General features: G+C 50.2%; 1 protein-coding gene and 1 long non-coding RNA gene across 9 annotated transcripts in view; one reads left to right on the top strand and one right to left on the bottom strand.

The window, feature by feature from the left end:
* CACNG3 (calcium voltage-gated channel auxiliary subunit gamma 3) overlaps nucleotides 1–14,528 on the top strand; it is an 84,989-nt gene extending 70,461 nt beyond the window's left edge. Inside the window, exons 1-4 of one of the 2 annotated variants that reach the window (XM_034670242.1) lie at nucleotides 2,181–3,245; nucleotides 3,879–3,962; nucleotides 8,567–8,707; nucleotides 13,836–14,528. In XM_034670242.1, coding sequence (XP_034526133.1) covers nucleotides 3,146–3,245; nucleotides 3,879–3,962; nucleotides 8,567–8,707; nucleotides 13,836–14,347 — 837 coding nt within the window. In that variant the 5' untranslated portion in view covers nucleotides 2,181–3,145 and the 3' untranslated portion in view covers nucleotides 14,348–14,528. Of the gene's footprint in view, nucleotides 1–2,180; nucleotides 3,246–3,878; nucleotides 3,963–8,566; nucleotides 8,708–13,835 lie in introns of those variants that run through there. The other variant, XM_002926556.4, reaches the window with a different exon arrangement.
* Nucleotides 1–14,534, bottom strand: part of LOC105240819 — a 31,627-nt gene that overhangs the window by 3,967 nt on the left and 13,126 nt on the right. For 5 of the 7 annotated variants that reach the window (XR_004628451.1, XR_004628453.1, XR_004628452.1 and 2 more), the window contains one exon: nucleotides 13,828–13,995. This is a non-coding gene — a long non-coding RNA (uncharacterized LOC105240819). Of the gene's footprint in view, nucleotides 1–3,826; nucleotides 3,931–13,827; nucleotides 13,996–14,534 lie in introns of those variants that run through there. The other 2 variants (XR_004628455.1, XR_004628456.1) reach the window with 1 other exon arrangement.

Raw genomic sequence — 14,534 nt, 5'->3', positions numbered from 1 at the left:
CAGTTAATTCTTGCAACAACTCCATGACATTGTTCTTATTACTATCATCATTCTTTTTTTTTTCTAAAGATTTTATTTATTTATTCGACAGAGATAGAGACAGCCAGCGAGAGAGGGAACACAAGCAGGGGGAGTGGGAGAGGAAGAAGCAGGCTCCCAGTGGAGGAGCCTGATGTGGGGCTCGATCCCAGAACGCCGGGATCACGCCCTGAGCCGAAGGCAGACGCTTAACCGCTGTGCCACCCAGGCGCCCCTACTATCATCATTCTATGGAAGAAGAGACAGGTTGGGGGAGGTCATTCGCCATAGGTTCCTCAAGCACCGTAGGGCCAGCTGGGGAATTAGACCAGCTGGAAAGTTCGTCCCCGGGGGCTACAGGGGCTCCAGGAGCCCAGCTGCAGGGGACGGTTTATGCGTGGAAATGTGGAACAGAGCTCCCCGTTTTTTTTAAAGAGAAGCTGCAAATGAGGCTTTCATGTGACAGATCCTGAATTTTAAATTGCAGCAACATATTGAATTTAAAAAAAAAATACTGCAGGTATAAAAAAAAATAAAACAAAACAAGCCAAAACGCCAAACAAAACATTCCGTGACCCAGATTTGCCCTAGACGTTATGTCCTTTAGAAGAACCGGCCTGACTGATGTCCTCCAGCCCCCCTGGAAGGCCCAGACACCTCTTTTCATGTTACCTCACAGGACACGGTTCCTTAGAACATGGATCAGCAAAATCTACCTCAGCCAGAGAGCAAATATTTTTGGCTCTGCTGTTTCTGTCATAGCGGCTCCACTCTGCCATTTTGGGTGGAAGCCGTCAACAAAGGGGCGTGGCTGTGTTTCAATACGATCTTGTTTACAGACGCTGAAATCTGAATTTCATATCGTTTTGTGCATGTCGTGAAACAATATTCTTCTTTTGCTTTTTTTCCAGCCATCTGAATATGCAGAAACCATTCTTAGCCCAGGGGCTGTGCGAGAACAGGTGGTAGGCTGCTTTAGACCCTAAATACTGGGGACTCTTTCTCCAGGAGCTTCTGGTGTTTGCAGCTCTAGGCTCTAGGATCCAGCTGCCCTAAACCATGCTGGGAAAGGCCCTTGTCAGAAGCATGTGTGTGGCTCCTTATTCCCCCCTGGTTCTGACTGGTCTGTCTTAGTGGAATCCACGTTTCATCTTCAGCTGAACCTTTTCTTCCCGTGAAAGCCTTTGTGGGGGCACCTGGGGGGCTCAGTCATTTAAGCGTCTGCCTTCGGCTCAGGTCATGATCCCAGAGTCCTGGGATCGAGTCCTGCTGCAGGCTCCTTGCTCAGCAGGGAGTCTGCTTCTCCCTCTGCCTCTGCCCTTCCCCCCCATCTTGTGTGCTCTCTCACTCTCTCAAATAAATAAATAAAATCTTTGGGCAAGCAAGCAAGCCTTTGTGGTGTATGTCAAACAACTAACAATAGTTGGTCCCACAACCACCGCCTTTGCCCTGCTCGATAGCCCCTAACGTAGATCGTGGAAAAAACCATGGTTGATGGAAAAACCACTGGTCCAGTTCACTGCCACAATCAAGAGCTGGGGGTGGACAAAAAAAATTAACATAAAGCCACCTGGCGAAGGACGTTGCTGGAAGAGAGTACAACTCATGATAGCGGTTAAGAGTTTTGGCTTTGGAGTAGGGCAGACTTCCATCTGAGCCTGCCCCATATAGCGGCGTCCCTTCACTGAGCATGTTCCCTCCCCTGTCAAAAGGGATCATAATACCAGGGACCTCATCAGGCTGTTTTGAGAGCTAAAGGGGATAAAACACGTAAAGGGCTTAGGATGGCACCTGGTCCGAGGTATGGGCTCAGCATGTGTGACTTATTCTGATTTCTTAACCAGCTCGCCGGAAGGGAATGGGGCTTATAAACAAACAGGTGTATGTGAATAGAACTCTAAAGTCTAAACAAAAGAGGGGCGCCTAGGTGGCACAGCAGTTAAGCGTCTGCCTTCGGCTCAGGGCGTGATCCCGGCGTTATGGGATCGAGCCCCACGTCAGGCTCTTCCGCTATGAGCCTGCTTCTTCCTCTCCCGCTCCCCCTGCTTGTGTTCCCTCTCTCACTGGCTGTCTCTATCTCTGTCAAATAAATAAATAAATAAATAAAAAATCTTAAAAAAAAAAAATCTAAACAAAAGAAGAATGAAGCCTTTTTTTTTTTCATATCAGGGAGGAAGTTACAACTTTGTGTTTCTTCCAAGAATATCCCGGAGTCGTCAAGTCTTCTCTCCAGGACCCCTCTTCTTGGTTCTGAGTCCATTCTTTGCCTGGTGAGCAGAGAATCAGAATCAAGGGGGTCCTTTACATACAGCATCGCATTTATTGGGAAATGTCTCTGGCTTGGAGCCTATTTATAGCTGGGTTACATGCATGGCACTCATTATTTTAAGACAATTATTGACATAATAATAATGGCTACCGTCCATAGTGCAACAGTGAAAACCACAGGCTTTGAAGCTTGAATTCAGAGTTCGATTCTTCTCCTCTCCGGCTGTGACACCTCAGTCTCTTCTGTGATCTGGGTTACCTCATCATCAGATGTCAGTATTAAGAGTCCCTACCTCCCAGGGCGGTGGACAAAAGTAAATGAGAGAAAGGATGTAAGGTTTCAGCTCTGTGCCTGGCCCACTGGAAGCATTTAGTAAGTGCTGGCCGCTATCACGATACGCCTAGAGTTTTGCAAAAACTATCTCATCTTCATATATGGCCTTATTTAATGCCTGCAGTGGCTGGCCTGAAATATAAGGCCAGATCTGCGTGAACCGCCATCCGCAACGTCACCTGCCCCTCCCCCTCCCCACCACGTTCTCAGGCCGGGACAGAACAATGATGCGTAATTCCATGCTGTGTTATGGTGAGGAGTTCTGAAATTGTTGTCATTTGTAAGAACTGGCAAAGCCATTAGCTAGCTGCCCCAGAGATCGGTTAATTGGCTAGTTAACAAACACCCACAAGGATTATCAAACACCAAGAATGATTTAAGTCAAACCGGTATTGAAGGAAGAAAAGGAAGTGATGGCTGGTGGTTTCCCCAAGATGGACCTGTGCGCTCTGTGCCTCTCGAGGGCGTGGGCCACAAGGCAAAGCATAGCAGGCTGTGACCGGGGGCGAGGGGAGGAGGGAGGGGATGTCCTGTGTTGGATACGAGCAGCATCAGGGACTGTGGGCTACTCCTGAATCCATGCCCGGAATTGACACCTGGGAGACAGCAGATCTTGACTGGAACTGTGTGAGTTCAAGCAAAATCCTCGTCTGCAAAATGGAAAATTACTACATACAAATTCCATTTCCCTGGGCGCCTGGGTGGTTCAGTCGGTTAAGTGTCTGCCTTGGGCTCAGGTCCTGATCCCAGGGTCCTGGGATGGAGCCCTGCAACGGGCTCTCTGCTCAGCAGGGAGCCTGCTTTTCCCTCTCCCTCTGCCTACCACTCCCCGTGCTTACGCTCTGTCAAATAAATAAATAAAATCTTAAAAAGTAAAACAAACATTTCCTTCTCCATTTCCTTCTCCTTTTTCCCCTCACCAGTGGCGGGGGCCTGGGAGAGGCTGAGGGATAGATAAGGCAAGACAGTCCTTATAACGAATGGTTGTTCAGTATCATAATGAATGAGAGCTATGTGCCCTTCTCTGAAGAGCCCAACATCTAGGAAGCAGATTTTCTAGGAAGTGAAGCCTTCTGCTTCTTTTTTTTTCCCTCCTCTACTGGTCTCTGTTTTGTGCCCTAGGACAGATGCTGATGGGCCAATAGATGCGCAGCCCGCAACAACCAGGGAAGGATCTTTGATGTGGGGGTGGGGACCCAGGCTCACCTCAGGGGCTCTGGCTCCTCCCCTCAGCTCAGGCCGTCATTTGTTTCCACAGGGACTTTCCGAGGAGTGTGCAAGAAAATCGATCACTTCCCCGAAGACGCTGACTATGAACAAGACACAGCAGAGTATCTCTTGCGTGAGTTCCCACTTCTGGGGTCTCCCCTGGAGGGGGTGGGGGCGGCCCTGCAGTCACCCAGCTGCCTCGGAGCCTTGTCAGTACCCACCCCTGGAAATGGATACTTCCAAAGGAGCTTCCGGGGACCTTCACTACCAGACAGAGACGTTCAAGTGATTCTGATACCTAAGTCTCTTTAATGTCAATGAAACAGAAGGGGGGAAAGTAGGTGAGTCAAAACTGAAAGGTTCTTTTTAGTCTGCTTAGGAAAAAAAATCTAAGGAATTTTCTTCCACTGGAATACAAGTTTTCACCTTCCCCGAGAGAGTTGAGTTGAGGTGCTAATGGGTGAGGTGATAATGGGTGAGGTGCTAATGGGCACAGTCCTAAGGGGCAAGCCCTGGGAGATTAAATGCAAACCCAAATTCGCCTGTCTGCAGTTTCAATCCTATTGGGGCAGGGCCAGCATCTTCCTGGGATTGTCCCAAGGCTGGTAACGGATATGATGTGGGACTGTCACAAATGCAGCACGTGGGAGGGAGCAGAGTGTGGCTCTGGGCTCTTGTTAGACCTGGGCTTTTATGCCCTGCCTGACCCTCTGCTGCTGGGTTAAACCTGGGTACACCGCTTTACCTTTCCATCTCCCCTCTGTCCTTATCTAGTCAGAAATGGAGATGACAATGTCATCTATGTGACAGGCCCGTGAAAATTAAATAAAGTCACGTGCATTACGCTCAGCTCAGGGCCCAACAGGGAGCCAATAAAGCAATAGAGGCTAAGCCCTTTTCCGTTGCTTGGGACAAGCAATAGCAAAGTCCAGTGGCAGTTGTGCATCCAACATTGATCCCGGCACAGAGAGACTTCGACATTTCATGTCATCTAAATGTTAACTTCTTCAACAAGAATGCCTGTCAAGTTCCCTCGAAGGGGAATTTCAAAGGCATTGACTATTATTAGGGAATGTTAAATGTAAGGTTTGCCCTTTTTTGTTTTTAACGGCCATTATAAAGAAAAACTTGAAGAAATCGTCCTATTCAAGATTATGTTTGTAACTTGTAGCTCAAGAAAAGTGGTTTTAAAATTAGAACCATTTGTAGCCCTGCTCACACCTGTTAGTCGGCAGATGTATGAGCCTCGAGTCATATAACAATGTTAGTTATTATAGTTATTGTAGCAGAGTCAATTAAGAAAGTCAGTTTTCAGCTGATTTCTAAAACCTAAACATACCATTACTCTTTTTCCAGTCCTTATGCACCTACTAGTACTTACCCAAATGCCTACTAGGATTTGTGCCAGCAGTTCAGAAAAACTTGGTACGGGGAGCACAGGGCATATTTAGAGATGTAGCTTTGAACTTGGACCTCCTCCGAGGAATAGCTTTAAAGTTTTTGTTTACTGAGTGCCCATCATTTTTCTTTGTTTTTCTTTCCTGCTTTAACGAAACATTGTGATGTTTGCCCCGTTGAAGGCGAAACAGAGCTATAACTTCTATTTCACAACTCGCAAAACTGATTTTCAGTTCTTCCCAGAGGTCGACTGCTTTTCAACAAAATACTTTGCTGCCCTCTGGGAAGCTGAGGTCCTCGCCCCCATCCGACGGTCCACCCATGTTTCTCCATTAGCCACAGAACCAGGCTAAGGTTCAGGGGAGGCCTTTACGAGCACACAGATGTCCTGCGAGGAATTTTGGAATCCCACCACACAGAGCCAGGGGCACGTTCCTGCAGGGCTCTCCAGACCCCTCCAACGCGTGAGCTGCCAGCTCCTGCTGTGGCCGCCCCGCAGTGGGACTGGGACTCGGCACATTGATTTTTCTGCCATTTCCTCGTTCTCGAGTGCTGTCAGGTTATAGCTTCAACATAGAGCATAAGGTTCACTAGCCCACGAGTCCTATAGACAAGAGACTCCCCATAATACAGCCCTGGACTTAGCCAGGTCCTGCTCCGATGCCCATGGTAGCATTACACCGCAACAAACTGCCCTCCCCACCCCTCTAAGACCTCAACTTACCCCCAGATGGTTTGGGGAGGAGAAAAAGTAAAGGAAGGAAGGCAGGGAAGGAGGAGATAAAGGGAGGGGGGAAGACAGTAAAACCTTTTTGTTCCAAAGCCTCCATGTGTCCCCTAGGCTAAAATGAAAGTAGAGTAGATCACACTGACTTGGCGAAAGTGGCAGAAGCAAATGTCCTGAGGCAGAAACCTGCAACCATGTATCTCATCTGTGGGCTAAAGAGTGGGGTCTGGCCACCAGTTGGTTGCCACAGGGTTACTGCAACCACTTTCACACATCTCATAGCCACCCACTTCAAATTTGCATTTCTATAACCAACGCAGTTCAATAGCATCAAATGTCCATAATTATTTCCTTTGGGCATAATCATACATTACAAAAAAAATTTTTAACTACTCTTTTAATCAATTGAACTCATCACATTGCATATTCGAGCAATTCCTGTCAATACCCAATGCAAATGAACCGAAATAAGCTATGCCCACAGTTGTGTGCCCACCTAGGACCCCAGAGCCCCTCCCCGGTATACCCTTCAACCTGAGGACTAAAGGAAGCAAAAGGTCCAGCCTTTCCCAAAACTTGACCCTGGAAGCAGAAGGATGGGAGGGACGCTGTTATCAGGCCCTGGCTCTGCCCAGATCCCAGCACTGGGTGATTCAGGGCGGCTGTCTTTAAGCAAAAGCAAGGACTGTTTCATTTTCTTCTCATTAAGTGAACATCACCCCCGTGTGCTCTCAGACCCTCACCCCACTTCTCCATCACCCCTCCCAGGCAGCCCTGTTAGCTAAATCGGCTACCAAACTTCCAGAAAACTTTTTCCATAAGACCGAATAAAACACCAGTCCTAACGTTGTAAAAAGAGCTTGGCAGCTGGCACGTAAGCACCTCCGTGCAACAGCAAATAGAAACAGCAGGAGTTGAGTCACCATGAATACGGGGCTTGAAAGCCTTGAACGTTCAGCTTTGAAACTCCCAAGGCCAAAAATGGACTCGGGCCACCGCCACTGCTGCACCTGCTTGTGCCCCATGGCATTTTGGGTGGCACCCCGGGCTCAGCGGCCGAGCACAAGACATGGGCGTGGTGCTCAGCTCCTCTGTCTCCCACTGTCCACTGCCAATTCTGGTGGCTTTACCTTAGTAATCTATCCTGAGTCCCACAACTTCTCACCACCCCCAGCCTACCATCCCGGCCCCAGCCGCGGTCAGCTCAAGTCCAGCTTCCACGGCCCTTGCGGCCACAAGAGCTCGCCCTTCCAAGAGTCCCACAGTGGTCAATGCTCTCCTGTCACTAGCTTGACATTCTGGATGATTTTGGAACAAGAGGCCTCGCATTTTCATTTTGCCCTGGGTCCTGCAAATTATGCAGCTGTTCTGTCAACTCAACAGGCTTGGGAGAACCATGAGGCCAGGCACCCTGGTTCTTTTGTACATTAATGAACACGGAATTTGTTCAGCTGGTATATTCTGGTCTGGACATAGCAGGAAATACCCTTATACTGCTTGGGTGACTACTGAGACCCCCACCCTAGGACCCCTCCCCCAGAACCTTAGGGCCCCTCCATGATCCAGCAACTGAAGAGTTAACGCAGGGGCCTCCAGGAGCTGCTCCAGGCCCCAGCCAGCCTCTATGTTGCAGGGCAGCACCCGTGCCCTTGTGGCTGTCACGCATTTCCGTTGGCACCCCAGGACCCAGCATGGTGTGCGTTTAGTAAGTGCACGGCAGCGCTGCTGAATGAATGAATCAATTCATTTGTTCCTTCAGTGACTGAGTGGGTATTAAGTGAGGATTGCCAGACCCAGCACTATGCAGATGTAGGTGTCCTGGGAAAGTCTGCATTTTGGTGAACAGCGTGTGATCTGCTGTGAGTCTTGGGAGGCAGGGCTGGACCCATAATTAGCAGAGTCCTGTGCAAATGAAATGCCCAGGCTCCTCATTCAAAACAGGCAAAACAGCTCTTCCTTTTCTTCTGTTCTGTCTCTCTTGATCTGTCACGGTGTCTTTTATTTGCTATTTCAGGTCATGCTACCCCCCGGGGGGGCAGGGAACAGAGACACTCTACGGGGAGGGGGGGCGAATGCTGAATGCGTAGCTTTGCAGGTGCTTGGGGCTTGCACCTAACCTCGATTGTTCCTTTGTCTGTGCCCAGCCCCCACCAAGAAGGAAGGCTGGCAGGGATCGCTGGTTGGGGCAGAATAATGGGCAGCTAAGGTCCCATCCCGGGGGACGTGGAGAGCTGACGGGTAGTGGGATCCCTTGTGAGTCAAAGCCGCAAGCCCCCCACTGCACGCTCCATTAGCCCATCAGACTTCCCTTCTAAAACATAATGCAAGGGGCACCTGCGTGGTTGACCATCCAACTCTTGATATCAGCTCAGTCTTGATCTCAGGGTCGTGAGTCAAGCCCTGCACTGGGCTCCACACTGAGTGTGGTGCCTACTTAAACACACACACACACACAATTCAAAGAAAATATGATGAAGACTTTCAGGACGGTGACTCCAGAGCCTTAGCCCCAAGCACGGGGCCCTGAGCAACTGTACTGGTCTCACGCCCACCTCAGATGCAGGCTCTGTCGTCTGGGCTGCCGGCAAAACCGTCTCCCCTTCTCTCCGCAGGGGCCGTGAGAGCCTCCAGTGTCTTCCCCATCCTCAGCGTCACGCTGCTTTTCTTCGGCGGGCTCTGCGTGGCAGCCAGTGAGTTCCACCGAAGCAGACACAACGTCATCCTCAGCGCGGGCATCTTTTTTGTCTCTGCAGGTGAGCCTCTGGCCCCAGCACTGAGTTGCTCCCAGACACCCAACCCCACCGGGGCCATGAGGACCAAGCATGTTATCCGGGGTTCCATGCAGGGAAAGAGCGAGAAAATACTCGACTTGTGTTAATGAGGAGCCAAAGACTTTCATGAGAACCAAAGATGCTGACATGTGGGGTGGGGGGGGGCGGGTAGTGATGGAAAGACAAGAGGAGATGGGGGGCAGGGTCAGCTCAGAGGGAGAGAGAGGCTGGTTAGTAAGAGAGCGTGTGTGACCCCGGAAAGACACAGGTTTGAACCATGGGGTTCTGCTTATACATGGATTTTTAAACAAATCCTTACGGTAGTGTAAATGTATTTTCCCCTCCTTATGATTTTCTTTTCTTTTTTTTTTTTTTAAAGATTTTATTTATTTATTTATTTGACAGAGATAGAGACAGACAGCGAGAGAGGGAACACAAGCAGGGGGAGTGGGAGAGGAAGAAGCAGGCTCATAGCGGAGGAGCCTGATGTGGGGCTCGATCCCATAACGCCGGGATCACGCCCTGAGCCGAAGGCAGACGCTTAACCGCTGTGCCACTCAGGCGCCCCTCCTTATGATTTTCTTAATGACATTTTCTTTTCTCTAGCTTACTTTCTTGTAAGAATATGGTATAGAAGACATATGACATACAAAATATGTGTTAATTGACTGTCTGTGTCTGGTAAGGCTTCCAGTCAACAAGAGGCAATTAGCAGTTAAGTTTTTGGAAAGTCGAAAGTTCAACACAGATTTTTGGCTGTGTGGGGGGTCAGCACTCCTAACTCCCATGTTGTTCGAGGGTCAACTGTCTATGCCTGCACATAGAGGGGCAGGCGTAGGTAATGTGTGACCTGAAAGACTGGCTTAGCGTGTTTTAATGGGGTCTAACTTTCTATTCACTTGGACATGTTCACCTATGTCTCTGGCCCTTTGAGACATGTCACCGTGTTCCAAGGGCTCAGATCCTCACATTGCTCAAGGCATCTCTGGGAGCAAGGTAAAAAGCCAGCAGCCCCAGCAGCTCTCTGGGAAGACCTCATAAGCAATAGCTGGTCTGACCAGAAGGTGGCAAGAGGGATGGGAGAGGGTCTTGGCTCAGGAAGGGGTCCCATGCACCGCCTTCTCTCTCCTCCCTCCATGTCCAATCCTCCTCCGCCCGCCTCATGTTCTCTTCCCCCTGGATTTCCATCCCTCCCTAACTAATAATAGTATCCACTTCATGGTGTTGTTGGAAGGAGGCTGAGCATAAAAAGCACAATATTATTTTCTTTCTTTCTTCTTTTTTAGTTTACTTATTTATTTATTTTTTTAGTAATCTCTACACCCAACATGGGGCTCGAACTCACAACCCCGAGATCAAGAGTTGCGTCCTCTTCCAACTGAGCCAGCCCGGGCACCCCAATATCTTCTTCTAGTACTGGAAAAGCAGCAACAATATAGTTCCAAAGTCTGAGGCCCAGTGTCCTGCCCCCTCTAAGATCTCACTCCCATTCATTCCTCATGGTGTCCCCTTCTGGAAAATGAGGAAGTTGGACTGCATCCAGCTCTAAGTCTCTGGGCACCAACTCCAGCAACAGACCAGGGACAGAGCCGCCATCTTGCCATGGGGATGTGGTCAGCGCAAAGGTGGCCGTGGCCCCTGACCGCGCTCTGTGCAGCCTGATGGTAACAACTGGCAAACCCAGGGATTTGTGTGGCTTTGAGGCACCTTCTAGTCACTGGTGGCCCATGCAGACCCCTGAGCTCTGACCGACCTGGAGGATAATGCATTGTGCTGACATGCGGGTTTCCTTTACAAGAGATCATTATTTTGTCCCCCAAGGGGATTGTCAGAAAAGAACGTGTCACCAGCAAACTTTTTTCTCACAAGGGGTACTGTGAGAGATGGCAGGTGGATCAGACGTATGGGAACCGCGAAACATGAGGGGCAGTGGCGAAAGCCCTAGAGGGGGAAGCCAGAAGCTTGGGGTCTATTCCTGGATACCCCATCTCCCCAAGGAACCCCAGAAGCCTCAGTTTATCCACCTATAAAATGAAAATTTCAGAAGATCCCCCACTCTCTAAGGCTCTTTTTTTGCTCAGCTATTCTGAGGATCTGTGGTTTGGGACAAGCAATCAAGGACCTTTATTGAGCGCCTAGTCCCGGGCAGGCACTGCTCGTGAGGCTGAAGACCATGCGCTCTGAAGCCCCGCTGCGTGGTGCAAATCTTGGCTCTACGCTTCTCAGCTGTGTAACCTTGGGCAAGTCTCTTAACCTCTCTGTGACTTAGTTTCCCTATCTGAGAAGTGGGGGTAATCATGGCCTGATCCCTTGAGGCTATTAAGAGGCTGACATGAGTTGGTATCTGCCAAGTGCCTAGAACAGGACCTCACACACAGTAACTGCTCACTACGAGGCATTGCACTGTTGAATTCTCACGCCAACCCGATTCACTTTCTCACTCAGTGAATCCGCACTGCACTCTTGCTATGGTCAGGCTCTCGGCTAGGACACGGGGCCATCGCAGTGAACGAGACCAGCCTAGATCTGCCCTCAAGGAGCTGACAGTCCGGCGGCTGGGAGAAAGGGATTGCCCGCCTACCTCTCATCCTTCCCAAGATGTGTTCCTGAAATCTAAATGCACCATAGCCAAGAGACAGCCCTGGGTTCAAATCCCACCTCTGCCATTTCCTCGCACTGTCAATGTGGGAAGTGACATACCTTCTCTTGGCTCAGTTTCCCCATCTAGAAAACAGGGTCAGGGGCGCCTACCTGGCTCAGTTGGAAGAGTATGCGACGCTTGATCTTGGGGCTGTGAGTTTGAGCCCCACATTGGGTGCAGAGCTCACTAAAAATAAATTTAAAAACTTTAAAAGAGGGTTAATTTTTTTAATAGCGGGTCTGTTGCAATAATTGAGATGGCGCATATTAAGACTTTGCACAGGGCTTGGCACATGGGAAGCGCCCTATAAATGGCAACTCCCTTGGCTCCCTGCCTCCTTTAATCTCCTCTGACTTTGAAGCCTCTCTTTGAATTTCTCCCCCTCCTCCCATCCTATTGAGACTTCCTTTAGGGGCTTCCCAAACTTTGCCACCAAAATGTCCCTGCGGGCTGAGAGAAAGAAAACATGGCCCTGGGGAGTCGGGCGAGGAGGGCTGGGGGACGATCCCTAGAAGCCACCTTCAGCGAGCTGAAATGTCTTTGAAGTCTTGTCTCCCGTTTACACTTAAAAATTCATGTGAATTCTGCTCTCTCCTTATTATATCCATGTTCATTTTAATATAAAAAAATGTGTCTTCCCTACTAATCTTCAAGCCGAATTGACAGTCCAGAAAGAGGAGCAGGTTTTCATCCCAAGGTCTCCCGCAGCCTGACACGGGGCTGTCTGTTGTCAACCCCCGTCTTTAGAAATAGCTCAGTGATTAGAACTCACTGCCGACCGCCGAATGCCGGTGCAGGGTAATGCCAAGAGGAGACGGGGCAGAAGCAGACCCCACCCCCCCACCCCCGCCTTCTAGAAGCAAGTCCTAGATGGAGAATGGCCAGAGATCATATTCAAACACTGGCTACCTTTAATGCGTGTGCACCGAGGGTCAGAACAGCCCTGTGTCCCCTGCTCTGCCCAGCTTTAACCCTTTAGTTGCTGGACTGTGGGGCGATCTTGGGGACCCCCAGGAAGAGTCTGGGACAGTAAGGACCAGAGACGGAGCACAGGCGGCCACTGGATATGGTTATTTACCAGCTGGTGCCAGGAACTGTAACGAGGGCCAGTCTGCATTTAGCATCACCTAAATTTGGAGACAAGGAGGTGGCCACCAACCTCCCTGAGTCATTGTTGCTACCAAGGCCTAGATGAGGCCCTTGAAGCAAAGAGACAAAAAGAGACATTCCACCTTTGGAACAATAAAGTGGGAAAGGTGGGGCGCCTGGGTGGCCCAGTCGGTGGAGCGTCCAGCGCTTGGTTTCAGGGCTCAGGCCATGATCTCAGGGTGCTGCGCTCAGCACAGAATCTGCTTGAGATTCTCTCTCTCCCTCTGCCCCTCCCCCCGCCCACTCGCACTTGCTGAATAAATAAGTAAAATCTTAAAAAAAAATAATGTGAGAAAGGTGGTCAGAGATAATCACAGCCCCTGGGCCCTCAGGTTCTATTGTTTTCTTACCACTCCCTAGAGAATCAATTCACTTCCAAGTGACCATTTCCAGCGCCTCTCCATTGGCACCTGGGGGACACTAAGTCTGCGCGCCTGGCCTACTGGGGACAGTGGCTGCATGCTCCCCAAGTCCCGAGGCTCAAACGACAGTTAATCTAAAGCACTGTCTTACCCCCTGCAGATGAAAAGACTTAGGAAGCTGCTGTCCCCGCCCCTTGGGTTCATCAGCTCCCCAAACTGCAGGGGCAGCCCCATCTCTGTCCCCCGGACAGCTGCATTTCGCCTCTCCATAAGCACGTCCGACTCAATGTATTCACATCGTCCCTCTTCTCTAAACCTGTTCTCTCTGCTGCCTCGAGGTGCCACCAACCTCCTCATCAGCCCAGCGAAAACCCTAGCAGGTCATTCTCCATCCCTTCTCTCACCCTGCACAGTAGGCTTTCATCTCACAGCTCAACCGTCTGCAATGTCACCTTGTCTTCAAAGCCCGGCGGCTTACCTGTTCCGCCTCCCTGTGCTCCCGAACCATTTTATATGTGTCTCTGGTAGAGCCCTTCCTGTATTTTGCTCTAATTGCATTTACGTGTCAGTCTCTCCTACTAATGGCGAGAAACTCAGGAGCCAGGGACCTTATCTCCCTCGTTTTACCATCCTGGCGATTTAGTGCCGAAGATTAGGTTTTGATGGAATGAATGGCTTGTAAGGGAAAACACAGGCCTCCCAAGCTCACCCGCGCTCGCCGTGGGAATAGGGTGTATTCTGTAGCTGAATGCATGCCACCTGGGACCCAGTAGCAGCAGTCCTCCTTTCCCGAGGGACAGACGGTGCAAGAAAGGTCCAGGGATTGGATTTCCCGGCCATAAACCCATTCACCTTGTCTCCCTGTTCCCTCCACGTTTTCTGCCAATCGTTCGAGGCTCAAAGCGACAGTTCCCTCTGAGGTGTCTAAAAGATGTATTTTTCTCTTCCCTTCTCTCAGGGTTAAGCAACATCATCGGCATCATAGTTTATATATCAGCCAATGCTGGAGACCCCGGGCAGCGTGACTCCAAGAAAAGCTACTCCTATGGCTGGTCCTTTTATTTCGGGGCCTTCTCTTTCATCATCGCAGAAATTGTGGGAGTCGTCGCTGTGCACATCTATATAGAAAAACATCAGCAGTTACGTGCCAAATCCCACTCGGAGCTCCTGAAGAAATCTACCTTTGCTCGCCTTCCCCCCTACAGGTATAGATTCCGGAGGCGGTCAAGTTCGCGCTCCACGGAGCCCAGATCCCGAGACCTGTCCCCCATCAGCAAAGGCTTCCACACCATCCCTTCCACTGACATCTCCATGTTCACCCTCTCCCGGGACCCCTCAAAGATCACCATGGGGACCCTCCTCAATTCCGACCGGGACCACGCTTTTCTACAGTTCCACAATTCCACACCCAAAGAGTTCAAAGAGTCACTACATAATAATCCGGCCAACAGGCGCACCACGCCCGTCTGAACTTGACCTCTGCCCTCTGGCCTCCGCCCCAGCACAGCCTCGGGGGCAAGGGTACAGAGGCGGCTTTGAGGTTGCATGGCATGGTCCTCGTGATGGTATTACTTTTTACAAAGAATGAAACCAAATGGACTCAGTCCTCTCCCACACTTGGCCCCTGGCCCTCCAGGCCCTAGCCCCCCCTCCCACC

The sequence above is a fragment of the Ailuropoda melanoleuca genome, chromosome 10 (genome assembly GCF_002007445.2).
Source record: "Ailuropoda melanoleuca isolate Jingjing chromosome 10, ASM200744v2, whole genome shotgun sequence".
Taxonomy (NCBI): domain Eukaryota; kingdom Metazoa; phylum Chordata; class Mammalia; order Carnivora; family Ursidae; genus Ailuropoda; species Ailuropoda melanoleuca.
This window is presented reverse-complemented; position numbering and strand designations above follow the sequence as displayed.